The 27,222-nt window shown below is 32.4% G+C and overlaps 1 protein-coding gene across 7 annotated transcripts in view; it reads right to left on the bottom strand.

Annotated features, from left to right (window-relative positions):
* Positions 1 to 27,222, bottom strand: part of LOC140448153 (monocarboxylate transporter 12-like) — a 99,117-nt gene that overhangs the window by 11,660 nt on the left and 60,235 nt on the right. For 6 of the 7 annotated variants that reach the window (XM_072541253.1, XM_072541247.1, XM_072541248.1 and 3 more), the window contains exons 2-6: positions 15,922 to 16,291; positions 7,897 to 8,046; positions 5,117 to 5,360; positions 3,118 to 3,286; positions 2,434 to 2,826 (exon numbers count right to left, since the gene is read on the bottom strand). In XM_072541253.1, the coding sequence (XP_072397354.1) occupies positions 2,434 to 2,826; positions 3,118 to 3,286; positions 5,117 to 5,360; positions 7,897 to 8,046; positions 15,922 to 16,228 (1,263 nt within the window). In that variant the 5' untranslated portion in view covers positions 16,229 to 16,291. Of the gene's footprint in view, positions 1 to 2,433; positions 2,827 to 3,117; positions 3,287 to 5,116; positions 5,361 to 7,896; positions 8,047 to 15,921; positions 16,292 to 19,501; positions 19,521 to 27,222 lie in introns of those variants that run through there. The other variant, XM_072541252.1, reaches the window with a different exon arrangement.

Genomic DNA, 27,222 nt, shown 5'->3' with positions numbered 1-27,222 from the left:
CATTATATAATGCATTGATAGACTTTGGGATCTCACCTGTTAAGTTGACCCAACTAACAATTCAAAACGTAAGCTCATGCGTTAGAATTGAAGGAGAAAACTCTACGTTCTTTGACATTAATAATGATCTAAGACAGGGGGACGCGCTGGCGTGTCTCCTCTTTAATATTGCCTTGGAAAAGGCAATCAGACAATTAAATATTAGAATGAATGCAACTATTTTTAATAGATCGATGCAAATTCTCGCATTCGCTGACGATATAGTCATAATGGGCAGAAGTATGAGAAACATGGCGCGGTGTTTTATAAGGCTTGCGGACGTGGCAAGTGAATTAGGACTAGTAAACGAGGAAAAAACCAAATATATGTTGGTTTCTAAAAACCCCCGAAATATCCAACAGAGAATTCAAATTATCAACCATACCTTTGAACAAGTCAAAGAATTCACATATCTTGGATCTCTAGTAAACGCAACAAACACGACAAGCGACGAAATAAAAAGGCGCATAGCAATAGCAAACAGAACTGTTTACGGTCTCCAGAAACATTTAAAAAATAAAAATATAAAACGTGCAGTAAAGCTTAATGTGTACAAGATCTTAATAAGACCGGTTTTGATATATGGGGCTGAAACGTGGACCTTATCTCAAAATGATGAAAGACTTTTTGGTATTTTTGAGAGAAAAATTCTTAGAAAGATTTTTGCGGTCGTAAATAAAAGGTCGAAGATAGAACTTTGAACTATATCAGTTATACACCGATCCAGATATTGTGAAATTCGTTAAAGTGCAGAGACTTAGATGGGCTGGACACATTGTTAGGATGTCAGATCACGAATACACGAAGAGATTAACATTTTCAAAACCAGAGGGCACAAGAAGCAGAAGGATTGATGATGTGGAAGAAGACCTACAGATTCTAAGGGTCAGAAGATGGAGGGAAGTTACCAGGAATCGACAAGAGTGGCGACTTCTTTGTGAGCAGGCCAAGATCCACAACGGATTGTCGAGCCACTTATGATAATGATGAAAAAGCGTGATATCCTAATATTCATTTTAAAACTTTGAATTTCAACCAACTACCGCTATAATTGCTAGCAGGGGTAGTTGGCAAACCAGTGTTGTAGTGCAATGATCGTAGTGCAGTGGTCTGACAATAGTCAGAATCAAATTGAAATATTCGGTGCTCGTGCGCAGAATTTTTGTATTTCGAAGTTGCATCATTATGTTTAGACTCTCTTATTTACGATTAAATTTAAAAATTAAAGAAAACTCTGTAATTTTGTGAATTAAATCCTTGTCCGTTTTTTTACTTAGCTTTATTTAGTACTCTAATATTACCAAAATACCTATTTTAATTTTACCAACCATGAGCTTGTGGTCTCACTACGTTTTTCTATATAATGACTCCCATATATGTGTAATTTCCTTGATTTGAAGCCATTTGACCATTGCCTCTGGATCCTTTATAAAATCCACTACAGTCCTTTTGAATATACGTGTACATCTTTGACAAACTATGGTTTTCATGGCAAACGCTGCTGGTTTTTCATATTTTGTAGTACAGGATGAAGATGCCATGTTTCTTTTCACGTCTTCTCAAAGCTTTTTGCAATAATTTGAAAACAGTTATCAATTCATTTCACTTTGTATCAAAAGATGTAAATAAAAAACTATTATAGAATTCGAATTCCGTTGAGTTTACCGAAAGTACAAGCTGATTATAGCCGCAAATGTCAAACATGAAACAAAAAATTTCGGTTTAGCAGTGTTGGCATGTTTTTATAATGTAGATGCTGTATGCTTCAAATATAAAAAGATACAGCATTGATTTGTATATAACAAGAATGAGTAAATATTTGTTTCTTTGGAGATTAATTATTGCAATTAATTATTCGAATTTTTTTTTGACAATTGCCCTTTGATAGATTAGGGGATAGATTTGGTAATCGTTAGATCAACAGTTGCCAGATTGTATCAGATGTTTGCAATTAATCTCGAAACAGACAAATATTTACTCGTTATTGTTTCATATAAATTAAAAATTGCAGAATTCATCAAATAGTATAATCAAAATGTACATATTTGAAGCATACAACACATGCATTATAAAAACATAGGTACCAAAAATGCTAAACCAAAATATTTTTCAAATATGTAAATCTGTAATAAAAATATGTAATCAAAATATTCATCATACTTATTACATTTGCTAAACTGAATCTTCTACAAGGAGTGTACATAGCACGGTTGTCGTCTTTTGCGCCCTTCAGAGACAAGGTGAAATTTGTCAAATGGTTGTGAGTAAGAATCAATATTTTTTAATATCATCCCCTAAATCAAATTTATCAACAAATTGTCTTAAATATTTATTTTGCAAAAACACTGTATTTAAAGAAAGTATTCCCAAAAAAAAAAACAATATTATACCAACCTTTTTTACTTTTTGAGGGACTTCTTTATTAACAGATCTTTTGGTACTTCTGCAAGCGTTAAATACATCAGGACTAGACATTGTCATTATTTGTAAATAACTATGAGGTTCTGGCTCTTCAATTGCTTCAGGAATTGTATACAATAACGGACTCGTATGATTTTCGATTTTACCATTTTCAACTTTAGCGTCCTCTGGCTGTTCGTCATCAGTTTCCTGAACTTGTAACGAAAATTTTACAGGAACCCTAGCCTTACTCGTGTATTCATTTTCGTGTAAATGTAGGTCTTGATTAGAGGCGCTCTTCGATGGCACCATGTTTGGATAGTTTTCCAGTATTATTTTGTACATTTGTTTATTTTCACTTAACCTATTAAGGACTTCCAGAGGTACCTAAAAATAAAGAAGAGTATTTTTTAGGATTTTAAAGCCAAATCAATATATTATATAAAGCTTACATTTATATATCGGAAATTACTTAAGCGATATTATTTATGAAAATTGGTTTATGTAGTTGTAAATTGTCTCTATATATATATATATATATATATATATATATATATATATATATATATATATATATATATATATATATATACTTAAATACTATATGATTTACTATCATTAAATAATTTTCTAAATAATGAAAACTACATAGAAAAACTAAAATCAACTGCTACTTGCTTTTTCATTTTCTTTGACGAATGTTGGAAGGTCCACTACAGATCTAAAATGAGTCTTTTCGCTGAGATCTAATGTTGTATTAATCCTTTGCAAAACGAGCTGCGTATTTTCTCGTTTTATCTTTGCTTTTCGTTTATCTGCAGCTTTTTTAGCCTTCTTCACACGGGCCCTGTAAGAATTAATTTGTTACTAGTAAAAATGTACATTATATATATTTTTACGAGCACCAATTTAACAAACTATTGCAAAATTCGATGTCAAGAACTTCTATTGTCAGTATATTTCTTGGTAAAATAGTCGGAATTTTTTATAATTCTCTTAAAACAGCGTCAAAACAAGTGATTAATAAATAAATTGAAACTCATCGCAAGCACGATGGAATTTTCAGTGTAGAGCGATACTGACTGTATTTGAAAATCGAGACAGCATTCTGGAATATTTGGAAAATATTGTGTAATATATATATATATATATATATATATATATATATATATATATATATATATATATATATATATATATATATATATATATATATATATATATATATATATATATATATATATATAATACCTAGACCACAGATGAAGGCGCCGGTTTCGTCAAATGGTTTAATGATCTTATAATAATCCAGTACTGGTTGGATTTCTTTTGCAAAATAGTGCCACATTAACGGACTATGTCAAAATACGGACTCTATAACGGAAAATATGCAAGAATCAAGGGGATGGAAAAAAAGAGTACGAAATCTGTTGAATTTGAATATATCTGTAACAGAAATTTGTGACAATATTCGGTTTGTTTCTGCAGTAGTTGGAAACGGTTTAACAACGCACTAGTTTGCGCAGTAAAATAATTTTGTTCGTGCACGTTTAATTTCAAACTCCAACTGTTTGATCAGACGTTCTTGTAGATTTGTCGACCGTTTTCAAATAGTCATTCTGGTTTGAAGATTGTTTGAACTAATAGTTTGATGTAACTATGATTAAATAATTAACTTATGAAGTGAAAAAAATATATTTCAGGAATCTTCTGAAAGTTCTTCATCTCCGATAAGGATAGAATAATTGAGTTTAGGCTCTTGGTAAGCACCTATCTACTTATTTTGTTTGTATTCTCAAATCAGTGTCCTCCTGAGCCTAATTGTCACCAGCCGCCACTGATTGTCTTACTGTTTTAACTTTATAAATTCATTTTGTTCTAGTGTTTTATCTACTTTTTATATAGACGTGTATGTGACTTATTTTGTGAATATTATGCATATAACGAAAAGAACAGGTGTCACTGATGTCGCCAAACGTATAGCCAAGCTGAAATGGAATTGGGCAGATCACATGGCGAGAATAAAGGACCAGAAAACTAATTGACTGGCGCCCAAAAGAAGACAAACGCAACAGAGGACGGCCACCAACACGCTGGATGGACGACATTAAACGAATATCCTAGAAATGGCAACAAGACGCACAGAACCGTAAAGAGTGGCAAAAAATTGGAGAGACCTATGTCCAGTAGTGGACAGAAGAGGTTGCGTGATGATGTATTCAAATTTATTTTCAACGCAATACTACTAAACATAGGTGGCAAGCAATCATAAAGTATGATTACTTCCTATATTTCGTTAAAAAGTTATTAAAGAATAAAAAATTTAACAAAAAATAAGTAAAAAATAATCAATAGATTATTAATGATACACTAACCCATCAACTTTTTAAGAAGTGTGATCTTCAACTGCATCCAACCCAGTGGATTTGGGAATACGTCCCTGCATCATCTATTGACTCTTTCGGAAGTATGCGTACTTTCCTATTTATTATATTTTGTAATAATTGTCAATACTATGCTAACAAATAGCAAACGCCGCTATTTCGAGCAAGATTGTACTTCGACGATAATATATGCTACAATCATTTAAATACACTATAACTCTAATACTATAATTATAACATTGAAGATGTAACACATCTTAAAGATATAAGTAAAATTAATTACTACAACTTACTCGTCCTGTATCCACTTTGGATCTCGCATCATGACTCCACATACGCACATATTCAAAAATGCTCCACCTAGAAGCAAAACGGTTCCCCTCCATCCATACTCAGTAATGAAGAGCGAGGTTAAAGGTGCAAATGCAATGGTACCTACACCTGTACCACTAGCTGCGAGACCTAGCGCTATCGTTCTTTTCTTTTCGAACCAAAACGCAATCGAAACTACTGCGGTAACAAATGTAAGGGCTCGACCTGAAAGATATTATAGTCTGTGCTTTTAAGGAATTCAATTTGTTTTTAAATCTTGTTTTTAGTTGATGATAATATTAAGTTTATAAGAAGTTTTCCCAAAAGTTTTTACGAAATGTTTTTTTCTTTTTGGCCTAAACTGTCAAGGAAACAACAAATATAATTTTTTTTTTTGAAACATTTCGTCAATTATATTACGATTTGTATACGAACATGTTTGTAATTTTGTAAACTACTATTCCTGAGTATGAGGACTAACTTATAACCAAAATCAACGTATTTTTGAGTTTTTCTTTCGGTATACATCAAATAGAGTCAAATAGTGTTAAATTGTAAAATTTTCCTAGTTCCATGAAACAGTTTTGAAATACAAAATGATAACTTTCACTTCGATTTTTATATATTATGTAGTTCAAATATATCCAAGTGTTTTTAAATTATTTGTTTGAATATTTATTTAGTATTTAAATGTTATAAATAAAGCAAAAAAAGCAAAATGGCATTCAGTGTGAAAAAAATCAAACCTTCCAAGAAAGGAAACAATCAAAGAACTGTCGTACTTATGCCGATTATCTCATATGTGTTAGATTTTCACGTCCATTCTAGTTTTTCATCTCCTATTATAAGTATTATCAGAATATTCTTCTTCTTCATGTGCCATCTCCTCTAAGAAGGTTGGCAACCAGCATCGCAATTCGCACTTTCGCTGCTCTAAAGAGGTCAGCAGAAGTGCAGTCAAACCAAGCTCTCAAATTGTTTAACCAGGAGATGCGTCTTCTTCCGCGACTCCTTCTACCCTGTATTCTTCCTTGTATTAGAATATCCTCTAGACTAAACATATTTCACGGCAGACCTAATAATCAAAGACATAAAAACAGAAGAGCATGTCAGTATGACAGCCTGACAAATTGCGGTTCTTTGCATTAAGTGAAGAAAAGTCACCGTCTAAGTATTTCAAGTGATTAGACCTTTTAAAAAGGGTCATTATAGAGAATGTAACCTAGAGCTAGAAGACCACAATCGATATGAAAGCAGATTGACTACAGCAGATTGGTTACATGAACACAGTGAAACATGTAATGGAAAAATAGCATGAATACAATTTTTTATGAGAATATAAATAGGAAATCAAATGCAGGATTTAGCCCAAATTTGTGTTTTCTAAACGAGAGAATGGGAGAATCAACAAAAAGTCAGGGACCGAGGAGGAAAAGAGAAAGAATACGGACGACTCAGGGGAGGCTAAGAGCGTAGAAGAGAGGAGAGAAAGCGAAGAACTAGGTACGATAAAAAAGGCGGTGAAAGAGGTCTATAACAAATTGAAGGCACTTTACAAAATGGCAAAGGAGCACGTGAAAATCAAAGTTGAAATTAACACTGCGATAACGGCCCTGCACAATATGTCAAAGGTACAGACGAAAATGAAAAACTACAAAGAAAAAACGGAGAAGATTCCTATACAGAAAGAGTTGAGAAAGGTGACATGAGTGTACAAGCAGAAATAGAAGATATATAAAAGGATATGGAAAGCAGAAAAAAAAACGGAGGGGGAGATTACCGCTTGCTTAGAGAGAGGAATGAGTGAAGGAGAATATAAGAAGTACGTGGGAGGGTAGCACGTGCATATAGGACAACATCAACGGTGGTCATACAAGTAAGTGCATGGGTGTTACCCATCCACCCATGGCTAAAATCTACGGAAAGATGAGGAGGAGAAAATAGTAGATAGGAATAGCAGCATAATGGTGTGGCAGGAAGAATGGACAAACGAGCGTAGGGTGGCGTGGACGAGGGTATTAATTCCAAATGTTTCAGACTGGATGAAATGCGGCGACAGAGACAATAACTACTTTTTCACCCAGTTCTTAACAGGACACGGCTCGTTTAGGGCCTACCTAGAGAGAATAGGGAAGGTAGCGGGAGAAAACTGCGCAGAATCTGGAGCGTCTAATACGGTCGAACACTGTGTATTAGAGACTTCAATGACGATAGAAATAAATTACACAGGAGGGTAGGTAGGGTAAGAGCAATACAGGTAGTAGTGAGGGAAAAGACTGAATACAAGGCAATACTAGAGGCAGTATCTCAAATTGTCAGAAAGAAGGTAATACTAGAGAGGAGTCTGCAGCAAAGGTAAGTGAAAGAGAGAGGGAAAGAAAAGACCGACTATTCATGTGATGCGCCGGTCTGGAGAGGACCTACCGCATGAGTAGTACGGTTGAGGGGGTGGGCTTTGGTTGGTAGACAGGGCAGTGCATCTGTCAGCACGACTCCTCTGGGAAAACTGCGTGCCGATGGACCTTTCCACACACGCACGAGTCCAACACACGCCAGAGCATCCTTAACGGGACACGGTCTGGAACGGCCTTCACAAGATTTACCACCTCCTTCCCGTAAAATAATAAAAAAAAGATTGTCCACAGCTAGATAAAGATATTTATCTTGACAGAGATTTTTTGTGCTTAACTAACGATAATAAAAGTAATTAGTAACATTATATATAACTAATTAAAAATTTGATAAATAAAATGCTTTTTACCTATTCCACCTATAATTCCAAAGGTTATATACAACATAGTCAATGAATTTACAAACATGCTGAGAATAAATCCACTGGTTGAAATCAAGCTTCCCAGTACTGTCATAGATATACACCCATATCTGTCTACCATTGCACTACCTATTGGACCTAAAACATAAAAACCTCTTATTAACACTTTGTAACAAACCAACCCCTGACGCTGCGGCTCTGGTGGGCGAGCCGTAATATTATTTTCAAACCCCAACATGTGGCATCTCGAGAGTCCTGTAAGATGGACCAGTGACCTGAGTGTGTGTGGTCTGACCGTTTTGTATATATTTTAGTTTTATAGATGTGAATAAAACACAAAAAGACAGTATTCGCATTATATTTAGTGAGTTCACGTTTAGCTTTTGTAAAAGAAACACGATTATACAGCTTTATCAAATCATCGTAATTTTCATTAAAAAAAAAAACTAAAATCCGTGAGATTAATTATTATTAGTATAACATTGTATTATATGCTACATTATACACACAATATATTATAACTTAATAATAAATATTCAGGTCCCTCTGTCTAGCACTGAAACAAAATATTTTCATTCAATTTGCTTTAACAAAATAATTTTTTTTTGATTATACAGACAATTCTTATTTTTCAATAATTTTTGACGTGTTTTAAAAATTGATTATATTATTCGTGTTAAATTTTTTACCTCTCGGGAATGCGTTATGTACCGAGTGTTTCTATCTTTTATCGACAAGAAAATATTAAACATTTAACCTCCTATTTACTCCTTACGTAACCGAGGCATCTATTTAATATTTTTTAAACTTCTTGTACATTTTTGAATAACAAAGTAAAAACATGGTTAGATCTAAAATGTTTGCCAGATATTTGTCTCAAACAAAAATTTACAAAGTATTTGAATAATTTATTTGTAACTCAATAGTTCTATGAAAATTCAAGAAGTGGTTGAAACTTTCTCAACCTAGATTTTCAAAATTTCATGCAGTGCAGGCAGAGTCATAGCACACACCTTAGTGAAGACAGTATGGTCCATACATAGTCCCACAGATTCCTAAGAGGGACATAGGGCTTCCACGAACTATCTCCAGCGAACTCTATTTCTGGCTAGTGCTTTGATTTCAAACCAGAATTTACATATTTCATTCCTTTTGTTTAATACTGTCCATTTTCAAGTTTTTTTAGGTTCCAAATGCACAATTTTCTAATTAGAATGAATAGTTTTCATTTTAGTGTAGGGCTACATACGATTTTATAAGATATTTTTACAAACTCAGCCATTTTTCTATATAGGGTGGTGAATCGTCAAACAGGCTACTGGAAACTCAATGAGAAATTCTAAATTGTTGAGTTCCTGCTTCCAAAATTATTTTACACCAAAAGTCAGGGGAATCTATTTGTAGAGGACTGAAATCTGTATCGAAAACAAATTTTAAAATTATTCTAAGAATTAAACGTATTCTAAATTTTGTCAAAATATAATACATTTTTGAGGCTATCCCTAAAAGTCAGGCCACATGCAGTGCAAGAATGTGTATGTTACTTTTGGTCAAAGTGATGTTTCTGATATTTGACAATATTTGAATTGCCAAATTTTTTATTTTGTGATGTATTGTTTAAAAAACAATAAAGTTAAAATTAAAAAATGTACTCAATTGGGGAGAAAGTAGCAATAATAAAAGTGTCAGTTCTTTATTTAGCGTAAGATATTTCAATAGACCAATTCCAAGTCATTCAAGAATTCAAAGTATTTTGCAAAATTTTGAAAATACTGGAACCGTGATTTCTAATTGTACCTGTACAAACAATATTGCTGAAGTAGGTATCAAGAAATTTAGAAAATCAAAATGAAATAAATGTATTAACAGCAGTAATAGAAAATCCTAAAATAAATTCTCGGACCACTGCACAGTTTAATATTCAAATTCCTAATTCCACGGCCCAAGGAAAAAATTCCGTTCATATAAATTTGAATATCATCAAGAACTAAGAGAAGGAGATGCTGAGAGACGAGCGGAATTTGTTATGAAATTTTAGAGAGGGCTAATGCAGACAGACAATTTTTAAAAAATGTGTTATTTAGTGATACATGTACATTTACATTAAATAAAGAACCAAATGTTCAAAATTATAGGATTTGGTCGACGAGAAGCCATACCCAATATCGTCAAAAAATAAATGTCTGGTTAGGGATTAGGCACGGTATTATTGGACCATTTTTCTTCGAGGAAAATTTAAATTAAAAAAAGATGGATGCCCTGCGCACAATAACTGGGAGGTTAAGGAATTCCTTAAAAAGAGCTTTAATAATTGTTTGATTGAACCTAACTGTAACATTAAGTGGCCTCCGAGATCGGCAGATCTAGCTCCAAACGATTATTTTATCTGGGGGCACCTAAAATTTAAAATCTATTCCAAAACTTTACAGATATTGAAGTAAGTATTAAAAATGCGAATTATTGAAGAATGCGCAAAAATAACGCCACGAATTCTAGCTAATGTTAGACGAGAATTTTACAATCGATTGGGATATTGTTTAGTATAAAATGGCGGATTGTTTGAACATTTGTTATAATTTTATGGTTAGAAATTATCATAAATTATTTTTAGGAAGATTCACAGTAAAACTATATTGAAATTCTTTGAATTGTTGTATAACTTGGAATTGAATTGGAGTGTATTAGAATATCTTACGTTAAATAAATAACTGAGTATATTTCATTAACTTTATTTATTTGTAAACAATATCATTTATTGTTTACGAAGTAATATTTATTGTCCAGTAGTAATAGTAGTATTTAGTAAAATTTATTGTTTATAATTTAATCATAAAATAAAAATATTTACAATTCAAATATTGTCAAACATCTTACATCTATATGATCAAACGCAACACGTCATAAATATTCCTGCATTACGTGTGGTCTGAATTTTAGGGGTGGCCTGAAAAATATAATATATTTTTTCAAAATTTTGGAGTACTTTTTTCCCAAACAATGCCTCTCTCGTTTCAAACCCGTTACGGAAACCACACTGTGCATTTATTATAGATACTGCCATGTATTACCTTTAGCAAAAAGTTTAATAAAGGGTTTAACAAACTGATGGTTCTAGTGTCAATACAAGTTTTTGCTGTTGTAATCTTAGGTAGAGTTATGAACAATGAATTGGACCAACTATCAGGTAGGTGTCCGCTGGTATAAATGGTATAGAAAAACGAAGTTATAGCCCCTAAAACATTGCTATCATTTATACTTGGAATTTCATCAGGACTTGTCGCTATGCCATTTTTTGATGATTGTATAGCTTGTGTTACCTCAGAACGTGTTATTAGGGGTCCGTTGCAGTCAGTAACATCGGGAGTTGAAATATTCCTATCGTCTTCGAATAGGTTCGTAATCTAATTTTCCCATTGTTTAAGTTTGTCCTCTACTTCAAATATTACTTTACCATGTTAATCATGGTATCAGTGCAGTTTGTCTCTTATTGAAGATATCAGCCGCTACTTTCACTACATCTTAAACGTGTCGTATCTATTTTCAGTTTTTCAATTTCGTGACACTGTTTTATTACCAACAGTACAATGACATATATTTTTAAAAAACATATTTATTGATCACTGTTTGTTTAGTTTTCACTTAACTACGAGTAGTTTGCGTATAATAAACAATGTTATAATTATGTTATATGTTCCAGATAATACTGCTGATAATTATTTAGCCAATTAAGTAAATGAACTCCCGATGATACAAAGTTCAACCGGTGCGGTGGTTCGAATGATGTGTATATTAGAGACATAAGGATATTGCTATACCAAATTTGACTTTTGAGTCGGGAGAAACGATGTTTCGTAGTTTTGTCTGATATGTATGGATGAGAATGAAAAGATATTGTTAACAGATTTATTATATCCAGAAAATCGGATGAATATTCCTTAACAATTTCTATAGGTGATTGACTGTCTTGGGTATATTCAATTAGTGGAAATTTTGGTTTCACAATTTGGTGATGTGAGTTTGAATTTTTTAGGCTTTTGGGTTTTGATTTTGTGATATATGTGAAATGTTCTCATCGGCAATTGTAATTTCTTTCATTTTAGTAAGTGGTTGTAAAGTTTCTGGAGTAGAAGAAATTGAAGATGGTTTTGGAATATGCGTGATGTTTGGATCAACTATTCCAACTTGACGTAATTGGCTACCGATATGGATTCGGTATAGTTGAATTTTGGGTCTGAGAGGTTGATGGTGTACTGATGATGTTTGAACAATTGTTTGAAATACGGTCTAATTGTTTACACGTAAAACATGTCAGATTATCTTGAGACATGAACATTCTCTAGATGATGTTTTCATAATTTATTTCAATAGAATCTGGGATAGTAATATTATGTAGGCTGACAAATAGTTGTCTTCTAAAGCTCAATATGTGGTTATACTTTGGTAGACTAGCACCGATTTTTAAGAACGTTATAGGGGAAACGAAATTTAAGTCCATCTCTTTTAATTCCCGGATGAGTACATCATGTGGAATTGTTGGACAGACGTTGGATAATACTTGTCTTTCTGTGAGCGTTATAAGTCTTTTAGCTCGTAAGATTTCTCCTTAATTTATAGATACGTTTATTGACAATTTTTACATAGTAAACACTACATGTCATGTCACAATATAAAAAAGTCACTTTTGTATACATAGAAAATAACTAAGAAATAACCCAAGAACACATAATATAACATATACAGTGAAAAATAGAAATATAAAATATATAAAAAAACAATTCAGTTAGGAGTAAAATAGTTTTCATAAAAACGAGCACACTAGAAGCTCAAACTAACAAATTCCTGTATACTATTATACACATTATGATCTATTGTATTAAGTTGTGTAAGACACAATCTGGAATATGATATAATGATACGACTATTGTTTCTTGTATTGTACTGATGTTGATCAGCATGCGTTTTTACATTTTGTATATTATTATGAACAGTTAACAAACTTTCAAATATTATATATTGAAGGTAAAGGAAGAATGCCATACTTTTTAGACAAGGATTTGCAGCTGGCGCGATATTCTTCTGTCAATAATTCGGATTGCTGCTTTTTGAATAGTGAAAATTTTATATGCATAGGACGAGTTTCCCCAAAGAATTATGCAATATGTCAGGATACTATAAACCATTCCAAAATAAACTGACCTAAGAATATCTCGACTCACAGAAGTAGCCAATCTGCGCATGGCAAAAATCTGTGAAGCGAGCCTCTTACACAATACTTCAATATGGTGCGAGTAGTTCAACCTTGTATCCATAGTAACACCCAGTAACTTTACTGGTTCAGATGATTTGACCCATCTATCGGAACTAAATACTATTGTCTGGGTTTTCTGCTCGTTTAATTTAAGTTTGTTACAATTAAACCAGGATTTAGATTTTTCTAATATTTCCTGATTGTAATCAGTTTTACTATAATAAGAACACAGTTGGGGTTTTCCAACGCACGTGGAAAATCATTTATATATATCAAGAATAGCAAAGGCGTCAAAACTGATCCTTTTAACTTGGTACTCCCGTTGAAACTGATAGAATATTAAATTCTTGATTATTAAATGCAACAATTTCTATTCTTCCTGTACGATATGATTTAAAAGGTCGTGTATGGTACGCCTTATTCCATAGTAGTCCAATTTTATCAATAGTGTTTGAATATCCACACAATCAAAAGCTTTTGTAAGGTCACACATTAATCCATTAGTAGGTTCACTTGCATCAAGACCGTGAACAATATGTTGTATTGTATTTAATTAGGTACAATTAGGTACTTCTAATAAAGCTTTAGTTGTTGAGTATTTTTTTCTAAAACCAAATTGAGAGCTAGATATAATTGATTTGTTAGCCAAATAATTTGTTATTTGATCTTTAATTAAGATTTCAAAAATTTTACTTATTATTGGTACTATGGTAATAGGTCTGTAATTGCCTGGAGCATTTTTATTTCCTTTTTTATGAAGTGGAATTACTTTTGATATTTTGAAACATCAGGCCAGTAACCCTCGTTAATACATTCGTTAAATATTATTGTGAGTGGTTCAATAATTATATCTAGAGATGCCTTAATCATTTTATTGTTGAAACCATAGTAGTCAACACATGAGGAATTTTTTAATACGTGTATGCTTTCTTTTACATCAGATGCGATTATTGGGGCCATAAAGAACGAACTCGACCTTCGATGTAGCCTGCTAAGATAGTATTTTATGCCATGCTCAGAGTTTCCTATTGATTTCGATATAATATCTGCTATATTCGTAAAGTATTGGTTAATCTCTTCTGGTGTTAAGTTCAGATTGGACGTAGTATTTTCCTTATAGGTTTCTTTTTTAACAATACTCCATATTGTCTTACTTTTGTTAGTGGATTTGTTTATTACGTTGGCACAATCAGTACGTTTTTCAGTTTTAATTGCTTGCTTGCATTTCTTTCGCATTTGACAATATTTAATCCAATTGTCAGTAGTATGTGTTTTCCTATAAGTTGCTTTACAATCGTTTTCTTAAATTTCGAGGTTTGCGATTGAACCAATGAATAGCACGTTTTCTGGTATTCGCGTTCTTTAAAGGAAAACAAATGCTGTATTATTCACACATACTCATAAACAACTATGTCATGTTGGTTGAATTACTGTGGATATCGTCAAACACAATCCAATCTTTGGATTTAAATTTTTTTCCACAAAGTTGTTAATATTTTTTTTTCATTAATTAATCTTTTTTTAGTCATTTCTATAATTGTTGATACATTTTTTAAATTACTTATAATTGCAAATATACCTAAATGATCAGATATTACAGGATCGTAAACACCTGTATTTAAACTGAGTTCATTAATATTAGTAAATATATTATTAAGGCAAGAGCCCGAAGTAAGTGAAACTCTTGTGGGCTCTTTTATGAAATGTTTTAAGAGGTACTTGGTTAAGAAATTTCGTATTTCACAAACATGCCCTGTGTTTACTTCCATATTTATGTTAATGTCCCCAACTATCATTATATTTTCATAATTTTTGTAGGCGAAATCAATTAAAGCATATAATTTAGCTTTGAAAACAGTAATATCCCCATTACAAGATCGATAAAGTGCAATTATCAGAAAACGATTATTTTTAATTTCAACACCACAGAATTCAGCATTCAATGGAACACAAAATTTATTTAAATCAACAGGCTCAAGTTGAATATGTTTAGAACCATAGATAGCTACACCTCCATGTAGTCTACTTTCTCTACAATATGAAGAGACAAGTTGAAAATTGTTTAAGTTTTTGTACTTCTTCAACAGAACACGTGAATTTACTATTTAGGTACATGCATATTCTGTTATTGGATAAACGAGAAGAAAATAAAATGCTTTTTGGATTAATTATAGTACCTAATGGAATAAAATAATCCTGAAGACGTGCGTTATTTATAGCACTGAAAATCATCGCTTGATCTTTAGTAAAAAACTTCTGCTGAGGCTGCTAAGGAAAAAGATTTGCTCTTTGAAGAGACGTTCTTTATAGTGACATCGGACGACGACGTACCAATTAATTCTTTTTACACAGTGACACAAAAATAGTACCTCTCTGCTCCAGCCAAAAATAATACTGGTTGTTGTTTATTGTTGATAAAATTATAATTATTTACGATCGATGAACCAAACAAAAAACTAATAAATCTGGTTTAGAACGCGATTTTAAGTTTAACTAACAAAGAATAATAAAACTTACATTCAAAATTCTCTAAATACAGTGAATAAAACCGTCTTAATCATTTATTTATACTCAGATTGTTAAGAGATCACTATTTCCTCCAAACGTTAAATACATATCACTAACCTTCATTGATGTAATATTTACATGCGAATTTCTCTCATTTTAATCACATCTTTTAGTATTTTCAGTTTATTTTTTATAGAATATATAAATTTTAAATGTATAGACCATATATAAAGATTATAAATATAGAAATAGCTTACCTGCTAATAACGGCATAGCTAAAAAGAGACTTCCAATCCAAGACGTCGCTGATTTCGAAGCATCGAACGCGTTCAAAAACTCCACATAGAGCAGTCCAAAGGAAAAGCTAATGCCTTCCGAAATACCGTTTATCACAAAAGCCGACAACACTATCATCCATCCCCATCCACCATCAGGAATCTTTGGTTTGACATCTTCAATGTATAGTTCGATTTGTGATGTTAATATGGATTCTTTTCCTTGAAACTTATGAATGTCATGATCTTGCGAGTGCTTTCTCTTTCTTGCTGGAGGTGCATGGGCCATACTTTTCTTCTGGTTCCGGTTAAAAGTTTGCCGTCTTTTCTGTATCACATCAATTTATTTTAACTGTAACAAATATATGTCTATTATCTACGGATACCAATTGTGAAATAACGATAAACTGTATTGGCAGTTCCCTTGCTAAGTGTTATCGATCAGTTTATCTCATCATTGGTATAATGTACACACATTTAATTATATAAAGCCGGCTATCGTCTGTGTGTTTTTCAAATATTATAAGGTCAGATTTCGCATGAATCAATGATTACATAAGAACATGATACCAATTTTATTCAGTTTTATTAAATAAAAATGTTGCAGTCTATTCAAATTACAATAAATAAATAAATAAATAAAAGTTGCATCAAAATGTTAATATTACCATATTTATCATTATGTTTACCATATCTAGTTTACCAGTCCAAAAATAGCCTCTCTTTTCCAAAGTAAACTTAAACTGAGATTATAAATTACTCTGCCCTCTTCAGTGATAAAAATCGGTTGTTTTTGAATCAGGTAGACTTGTAAACAAGTATCCAACTTATATACAAGTCCCACTATTTTTTGAATTATTTTTTTCAATTCGTTTTTTTCTGTCTCTAAAACTTGCATGGAACTTATTGTGCCGTTTTCTAACGAAGGTTGGCGATCACTTCTTAAAACGCTTCCCTATTTTTTGCGACGTGAAATATCTGTTCAACACTCCAGAGGTTAGTCCAATCTCTGATATTCCTCAGCCAAGATTACTTCTTTCTTCCCACGCCTTTTCTTAACTCTACTCTTTCTTTCTTGCATGATGATGTACAGAAGAGAGTATTTATCATTTCGAAGTATGTGGCCCAGATACGCTGTTTTTATTATTTTAATTGTGTTCATAAGCTTCCTGCCATGTCCAACTCGTCTTAACACTTCTTCGTTTGAGACTTTTGCAGTCCAAGTAATTTTTAGAATACACCTATATAGCCACATTTCGAATGCCTCTAATTTTGTTACGGATTGGGCTTTCAGAGTCCAAGCTTCTACCCCATATAATAGTTGTGACCGTACATGACATTCGATGAACCTTAATCTGATAACCATACTCAATTTCTTATTTGTAAACATTGACTTGTATTTAATAAGTCCTTTTCGAGCTATTTTAATTCTGACCTTTATCTCCTCATCTTGATCTAACTGTAAGTTTATAATTGCTCCGAAGTATTTATACTTGTGGGCTCTATCTAACTGTTTACTCTCCAGTGTCAGATGTATGTTGTCAACAGGGCTTTTCGAGATCACTATGTATTTGGTTTTATCTATATTCATTGTTAGTCCCATCTTTTTGCTTTCTCTGTTAATGATTTCTATAAGAATTTGTACACCTTCTATATTTTCTGCCATGATTGCGGTATCGTCTGCAAATCTTATTTTATTAATGATGCCCCCTCCAATCCTTACACCTTCAGTTCTTTCCCATAGTGCCTCCTGAAATATTAGTTGGGAGTACATATTAAATAATTGTGGAGACAGCACACATCCTTGTATGACTCCTCTTTGAATTTCTACTTGGTTTGTAGCAGTGTCTTCCACCTTTACGACCGCTGTTTGATTGTAGTATTGATTTTTGATTTTAATATCCTTGGGATCTAGATGTGTTTCAATGCATGTATGATTTTACCATGTTAAACTCTATATAAAATCTATATAACAAATGAATACGTTTTTATTACATTATTTACAATAAATAATTATGGTTAGCCGAGTTGTTAGTAGGTATATACTTTTGGGCTATCACTTTTTCTAGTTTTAGTCTCGACTTTTCCACTGCCCTTGGTACTCAACTACTAAATGCTCCTTGTTTAATTGTTTTACCCATTTTTGATTGTTGATAAATATTTACGATGTTTTTTTTTGGTAAATAAACCAAATAAGTTTTGACGCCAAAAAGTACAAAATTAGATATTTGTGTCACTCCTCAGAAAGCTCAAAAATAAAATTTAAACTGCGAGTTATAGAACAGTAATCAATTTTTTTTTAAACGTCTCCACCAGCAAGTAAACATCTCAGTCTTATATACTTTTAAAATCATCTATCTCTATCTTGTCGTTTTTAAATTTCTGAGGATCGTGATTTCCTCCAATACTCCTAACAAATTTCCTTCATTGGTCTCCATCTTCAGGTGCTCTTCTTCGTTTCGCAGATTGAGTGACCCGTTGAATTTTGAATTTGGTCGGACCATCTGGCTGGTGATTGTCTCTTGGTCTTCTGCCCAGAAGATTCCAGAAACAATTAATTTCTTTAAATTATCGTCACCTCTACGAACCACGTGACCAAAGAACTGTAAAATTCGGTGAAGGTATATCGTGGACACCCTTTTTTGAGTGGTTTGATTGGTTAAGAATGGAAACGTTTCTAAGATATGCGCAGCATTCTTTTTTAACACCACATCTCAAAGGTATCATTTTTTTGGCGTTTTTGTGCGTTAAGAACCAAAGTTTCGGCTCCATACAGAAATATTGAGCTTTCACCAATCTCATCCTGATTTTTTGGGAGATAGATTTGTCTTTCCAAATTTTAGTTAGGCGTCTCATCGCATGTTTTGTAATTTTTTGGCAAACATAACCATTATCGTTACTCCATAGACCCATTATTCTAAGGCCATCCTCATGAAATGTTCACCATAAATATTGAATAAATCAGGTGACAAAACGCATCCTTGTCTAACCCCTCACTGCTCTGAATTAGCGTGGGAATTTCTGGGTCGTACTGTTGCCATATTGGACAGGTACAGACTTTTAATAAGTTTCATCAGGCGTATCTGTGCACCAATCTCTATTATAGATATAGATATATCCAGCTTATACAATCGAATACCTTCTGGTAGTCAACAAAGATATTATCATAGGTACCTGAAATTCTCTTGAATTTCCAATAAGTTCTCTTAGGTTCAGGATTTTGCATTAAAATCTCTTAAGATTGTGACTAATTCACGATTCTAGACGATCATAGAAACTGCCAATATGTTATCTTGTGCAGAAAAGTGTCTACTCGCTACCCCCGTTTAAAAGCATGATAGCGTAGTAATATAGTAGTAAAATAAATGTGATCCATGATTTGATATTTTCTTCAAAATCAAAATCTGCTAATTAGCATGAAAACATGAATGCAGATATGTTTTCCCATAACTATGCCACACCCTTTACGTCTATTACATCTATCAAAATTATCATCTAATAACTCTCGACCTAACCTTAGTTTGTATAAATGGACTTTATTACTACGTAAAATTCTCATTACCGGTTTTTGCGGTCAAGTTCCCTGGATATTAGTCAAGCACAAAAGTGTGGATCTTCTATGACACAAACATCTAAAGATTCGTCTTCAATTGATGCAGTTTGCTGCGGCCTGATTTGAATCAATCTTTTACTGCACTAGTTCGATTAATCTTGTTTATCAACTTACCCAGAGTAGATCTTATTATGGGATTTCGGTTAGGACACAAATTATTAAAGATATTACATGTTTTTTGTTGACTTACATGCGTATCACCATTTCCTATGAAGATTAAAATCTCAATTCGTGTTTATTTTCAGATAAAAATTCCATTGTGACTTTCAATAAACACCAACAATAATAGTTTACTGAAACGTCAAAGTTGTTATTGTTTCTGTTACAGGCATCTTACCCAAGGGCGGATCCAGGACCGATTTTCGGGGGGGCATGACCTTTTTTGGAAGGGATACCAGGAGGCCTGGATGAAAATTTTTAACAATTAATGCTAAAATGGTGAGTTTTAAGGCCCTTGTTACACACTTTTGAGTGCCATAAAGACATTCAAAACTTATCGTTATTAAAGTATTTTTATTTGTCTAGCAACGAAAAATCAGCAAATTTTAACACCTAAAACCCCATGAAGTCCAACAAGTGCAAAAAAAGAAATGTAGTTTATAAAATTAAAATAGCATATGGTTCGCGGGAAGAGGCGGGATAGCGATTTTTGCTGCGAAACGGACAGCGATTTTTCTGTGGGTAAATAAATTATTTATTATTCGACTACTTCGACAAAAAAATATTAAAAATTAATACTGTCTAAAACAATGACAAAGAAAGCAGTCTTGCTAAAATTTTCTTCGCACTTAGATCTTCTATCTTTCAAAGTCGACATGGTATTGGAAGCAGCTTTAGTTGCCAGGTTAGCATCAAGAGATTTTGTTTGTAGAACACGGCTTAATGGTAATGTTAGTCTTAGTATGTCAATCAATAACATCATTGGCAATAGAAACTCAGATGTGCCTAAAGAATTAAGCAAAGTTGATGCAAGTATAGCAGTCTTAGGATCCTTCCAAGTTGAGATAGATGTTAGTGCTTACGAAGAATACGAAGAAATTGGTTTATAATTAAGTAAATGTAAGAGATATTTAGAATTCTTATACACTGTTAGAATCTTCTGGCAATCTGTATTTTGCAAACTGCGGCTCTAAAATATTTGTGATTATTGTGTTGAACCACGTACGTAGATTTTTCAGCCAGGAAATCCTTCGCCTTTCTGGTCCTCGTTTTCCTTCTACTTTTTCTTTTAGAATTAATTGCAGCAACCCATATATTTCGCTGTTCCTCATGATGTGACCGAAGTATTCGATTTTGGCTGTTTATATTCTGGTTAGCAACTTTTTTCCTTTTTGCATTCTGAATAAAACGTCCTGGTTAGTAACGTGATTGGTATAGAATATCTTCAGGATTCGACGATAAAGCCATATTTCGAAAATTTCACTTCTGTGATTCTATTCATTAACTCCTGGAGAGTTTTTGAAAGATTTCCTCAGAGTATATATTAAACAATAAGGGTGATAGTATACATTCCTTCGGACTTCTCTATACGGATCGACGATGTTTAATTTCAGTAAAGATTGATAATAATTCTTAGATCACAGGTGTTTATTCCAGTATCTGTTAATATCTCCATTAGATTGTCGTGTTTTACTGTATCGAACGCTTTATGGTAATCAATGAAGCATGTATAAATATCGCAATTCGCTTCTCTACATCGTTGAAATAGCATACAAGTGCTAAAGAGAGCCTCTCTCGTACCCACTGCGTTCCGTAAACCAACTGAGTACGGCTGATTTTTTCTTCGCACAATCTATACCTATCCTTTGATGTATGATCTTTAGAAACAACTTTAAAATGTGGCTCATTAAGCTGATGGTCCGGAAATGATTGCAGGATACGTATTTTGTTTTCTTTGGTAGAGCAATAAACGTTGAATTCAACCATGATCTTGGTATTACTCCGGTTAAATATATGTCATTGAACATTTTTGTTAGTTGTTGAGTACCGTCGGTGTTAAGTAGCTTTATGAGTTCAGCATGTGCATTGCCAGGCCCAGGAGCTTTGCCATCTTTTAGTTGTAATATTACTTTTTCCACTTCATCTGATGTGATTGGTAAGTGGTCATTACATATATGTAGGACGGAGGTTGTTCGGACCTATTATGATCAAAGAGTTATTGTATGTATTTGGTTCATCTTGATTTTTATCTGTGATGATGTTCCCTTGTTGATCTTGCAGATTGCTAGCTGTGTTGAATTTTTGAAGACCAGCTGCTTGTTTTACCTTTTTATGCATATTAAATGTATCGTGTTTTTGCTCCAACAACTCTATCTCTTCACACTGTGTTTTTAACCAATTTTCTTTGGCCTTTCGTATTTCGGTTCTTATTTGTCTCTGAATCTTTTTGTACATTCTTTTGTTATTCTTTGATTTTCTTCTTTCTTCCATGAGTTGCAGTATATTGTCATTCATTAAACTTTTCCTATTTTCTTTATTTTCTATTAGATGTTCTTCTCTGATCTTGTTAGAATACAATTACAATAGTCGAAAGAAAAAGTATATTATAATAATATTAATACCAATGCCAGTTGCTACTATATGGTTGCCGGGTAAAATAGATATACACAGTTGAGTAAACACAGTACGAATGGAAGAGATGACTGTAATGAGCAAGTTTACAAATACACAACAATTATTTTCATAAAAAAGGTAATCGGCCTTGACGCTAAGAAGTGTAAAGGTGGATATTTTTGTCACTGCTCAGAAACCTTAAAAACTCTCAAAAGCTGCTTCAGACGGATTCTGACAATATAACTTCTTAATAAATATATTCGGATTTCTCAAAAATACTAACTAACTGCAAGAATGTTAATCCGATATGTAATCCGATTACATACTGGTATGTAAATGCGATAAAGAGAATTGTACATTTGCTCACAGCACTGTCTGGTGTTCTAAATTTTTGCTTTATTTCATGTGATTGATGATATAATAGCGAAAGTAGTGTATACCGACATTTCATTCTTTCGTCATTGTATACTATGAGAAATTTATATAAAAAAGGTATTCTTTTAGATATCCTTTTGCACATCCCCACCTAAAGGCGTGCAGACTATACATAAATAACATAATAACAGATCGTTTCAATCAATATACGTTAACATGTTTAATATTTGAATAAAAAGTAGTTTATCTTAAGTGATCAACTTCAAGATATGCATATACGTGGTTAATTAAAATGATTTTGAAGTAGGTTGAAAATTCAAAATATTTGTAATAGTAAATATTAATGAACCAAAAATCTTTTTTAACCCTTAACTACTATAAGTCAAAAGGAATTACGTAATGATTATAAGTGGGTCTATAAGACCCATTTTTTATATAAAGAAAACAAACAAATTTTTGAAGTTATACTTCTATACGCACGGTCGGCGTTGGAAATTTGCACGGGAGTGAATCTGTGAAACCATTACATATGTAAGATAATGAGTAAGAGAGAGACAGAAGATATATTTTCTCTCTCTTCCTCTCTCGAGAATAAAAATGTTCCTTTTGTATATATATTTAATATTATAAATATATTATATTATATATAATATATATATATATATATATATATATATATATATATATATATATATATAATATTTATATTAATATTATTATTTATGTGATATGTTTTGTATTATTTATTAAATGTTCATAATTATTTTAGGCTTTTGTATTTCAAAATAATCACCGTATGACAGACAACTGTCAATTTTAAAATCAGTTAGTACCATGTCTAATTGGCAAATCCTTTACGTGTTTGGTTCATACGCTGGTGTACGTGAGTTCGAATCCCAATATGAATTTCCTTTTTTATTTTTGAAATATTTAAAAACCTCACGTTAATATTATTAAATATATGTAATATACGCAAAAATCCTAAATTTTAAAATAAAATGAAAATTTACATCATAATCCGAGTTGTTGGTTTTTTATTTCTATCTTCGTAAAGTAAGTAATGTATATTGGCAGTTTTAAATACTAATGAATATTGCATTTTAATTTGTATTGTATTATTATATTGAATTATGTTGCAGTGCATTGTATTGTAATTTTTATATTAATAAAAAAATAAACAATGAATTTTACTGCAGAGTATGTGTAAAAAAATTTTTTTGCATTTAACTCCTTTTATACATATATGAAAATAAAAATATATATTTTCATTTAAATATTGATACAATCCTTCATTTACTATACTCCTATTACAGGTCAAATGTTTATATACAGCAAACGATGCACCATATACCTATATACCTAATTCTTTTTCTCTTTTTGCTCTCTCTTACCTATAGCATTAAATATGTAATGATTGTGCAGATTGACTCCCATATAAATTTGTAACGGCGAACGCGTGTATAGAAGTATAATTTCTACCGGCAGTCCCACTGGACTGCCACACCCGTTTTTTTTCTGATAATTATTTGATAATGAAAGTTATTCTTAAATCTACAAAATTCTAGATGCTTGGTCGCCGAAAAGTGTCGATTCTTTTAAATTACCAAACGACAAAAAATTTGAATCAGAATAATTTGCAGGTTTCATTGATCTATATAACTCAATATCGTCCAAATTGACGTTTTAAATTTTTGCCAATTAACCGCCGATCTGGGACGTGTACGAACTCATTACTTTAGAGCCTTTTTTGTCCAAGGCACCGGTTTCTAATACGGAAGATTACCTGTTACCTGTTACCTGTTACACTTCTTGTTTATGTGTTAATTTATTAAATTCAGCAATTATTTGAAGCAAATTGCTTTAAAACAGATATTAATATCGGGTTTCTTACGGTGTGGCCTATTAGACGTATCTGCCAATCTAAGCGGTTTTGAGATCAGAACGTTCAGTTGCATAGGTTTTCGATGGTGAACTTTATAATGAAAATATTTATGAGCATGTGCTGTTTCCGTTTATATCGGAAATCGTTTTATGATATCTGTATGACACAAATTTCACAAATTCGTAATCGAAAATTTTGTTCCTGCTCAGCTCTTCTAACTTTTCACGTAACACGTTTTCAGCCTGCTTAACCTTACTAATGACTTAATGAGTGTACGGACAAGTACAGGTAAACTCTGCAGTTTTATGTGTACCACTGTTCAGTACTGTAGAAGCGTAGATACAAAAGTGAGAATATTGGAATAAGAATGGTAAAAACAGATGGAAAATAGGATTGAAAGGATTCGCATGGATTTGTGGTGAAATGTATATGGCTCGACTGGGATGCCCAAACAGTTAGGGGGAAAAGAGACTCATTACTTCTGTAGTTCTCTACCATATAATCGGCCATTTTCATAAATGAGGGCAACTTTGAGTCAAGTGAAATAAACACCCAATTCACGTCGCAGATGGCCAAACGACAATTACGGCCTTGTGCATCGAAATTTCAAAATCAGCCACAAGTATTGATGGACTTAAAACAATAACAATTTATTTGAAGCAACGAATTAATTAAGTAAAGACCGTGACGTAGCATTCTATGCGTTTGTCGGGAAGAACATATAATATAAGAGACACGTAATGGCCATTTAATAAGCAATGGATGGTAAATAATTGCAAAAAAAATTTAGAGCATATTAAAACCAGCATACATCATCCATGTAATATGTCTCTGCTTTCGCCAAGTAACGTAAGTTCTCAAGAATGCCAAAAATATTAATAGAGAAATGTAGAGTATTTTTTATCAAACTTTAAAGAACAATATTGAGATATATTGTTCTGAAGCTATTTTCTTGTGGCATTTTAAAGTAGATACTATTTTATTGGGAATAAGCCACAATTGAAGGTTAAAATAAGTTTATTGACGTTTCAATTTCCACTTCGGAAATCGTTCTGAAGTGGAAGTTGAAACGTCAATAAACTTATTTTAACCTTCGATTGAGGCTTATTCCCAATAAAATAGTATCTAATATTGACATACATTTGTGTTTAGATTAAAACTTCTAAATATGCAGGGTGTTTCACTGTACCACCGTTCACGAAACATGGAAATTGTGTCGAGTAAGAAAAATAGCGAAGTTCTCTAGAATTAAGTGGTATATCACCAAAAATTATTTTCGCGTACACAAAATATGGCATGTGGAATGATTTAGGTTGTTTTTAATAGAACATCAACTTTAACATTACATCAATTCGCACTTATTAATATTACAGTACATGTCCACGCCCAAATTTAACACCTCGCTCACCAACTTCGATAAAAATAAACATCCGAAAGAGATCATTATAAATGCATTTAAAGACATTATAGATACAAATAAATACGACCTAATATTATACACGGATGCCTCAAAAAATGACACAGGAGTAGGCTGCTCTGTTACAACCTCTCATTCACTAATTAAGTCATCACTTATACCAGCCATCAGCAGCGTTCATACTGGCGAATTATTTAGTATATTGCAAGCTTTTAACCATATATCTCCACCTAATAAGCAGGTTGCCATATGCACAGATTCTTTAGCATCAATCTATTCTATCAAAAATATATTTACTGATCATCCAATCGTCCAAAAGATCCTAGACTCTTACCAAATTATCTTGTCCCAAAACATAACAGTTACCATAATCTGGCTGCCATCACATATTGGTATAGAAGGCAATGAAACTGCAGATCACTATGCTAAACTTGCTACAGCATCACCTGAAATCACCGATAAAATTCAAATTTGTAAGGACCTAAAATCATATATTAAAAGAAGAACCAGACTCCTTTGGCAGCAGCATTGGAACTCTAACCGTTCGATCTTGCACGAAATACAACCGTCAATAACCAGTCAGCCTACATTTGACTATTCAGCCCTCTCAAGACGAGATCTCATTGTGATAAGACGACTTCGGATAGGACATTCAAAACTCACACACGGCTACCTAATGTCCTCTAGCATCCGTCCCTCCTGTCAAATCTGCCAATCATATTTGACAATCAAACATATTCTCACTGAATGCCATCAACATTTGGCCAGAAGATTACAATACAAACTCAAAAGTGAAGTACGAGGTATCCTAAACAACCCTGACCAAATAAAAGCTGTGCTACAATTCCTTAGAGATGAACACTTATATCAAAAAATATAATTAGATTTTAATTTAGACATTGTATAACATATTATTATTATTCCGTATTATTGTAACATATTCTTAATGTAACACTTAATGTTTGTGTAATGAAAATTCATGTTATAGTACCTGTGTAAGTGGCCATAGTAGCCGAGCACGTTAAAGTTGAAATAAAAAAAAAAAAAAAAAAAAAAAAATATTACAGTACTTTTCTCAAATAGATAATGCACGAGTAACATACATATTTGATATACATACTTTGGTTTGTATCTAAAAGTTTTGTAAATATTAATTTTCTTATTCTTATTGCAATTAAAATCCAGAAAATTTAACCAACAATCAAACTTAAAATGGTGTCTGATGTAAATCTCATATATAAATAATATATGGTAAAACTGTCATAATAAAAAAAACAAAAATCTTTTGCGTCATATCCATAGGTGAAAAGTCAACGTAGTATCTGGCTTACTTTTTGAGATATGCAATGTTTGAGAATAATCTACCTAAAATCTAAAACTGTGACAATGTGACTTTAACAATTTAATCAGAAATCTAAAAATGTAATATCAGAAAGGATAATC

The sequence above is a fragment of the Diabrotica undecimpunctata genome, chromosome 8 (assembly GCF_040954645.1).
Source record: "Diabrotica undecimpunctata isolate CICGRU chromosome 8, icDiaUnde3, whole genome shotgun sequence".
In the NCBI taxonomy this organism is placed as follows: domain Eukaryota; kingdom Metazoa; phylum Arthropoda; class Insecta; order Coleoptera; family Chrysomelidae; genus Diabrotica; species Diabrotica undecimpunctata.
The sequence above is the reverse complement of the archived record's forward strand: the minus strand, read 5'-3'. Positions and strand labels throughout refer to the sequence as shown.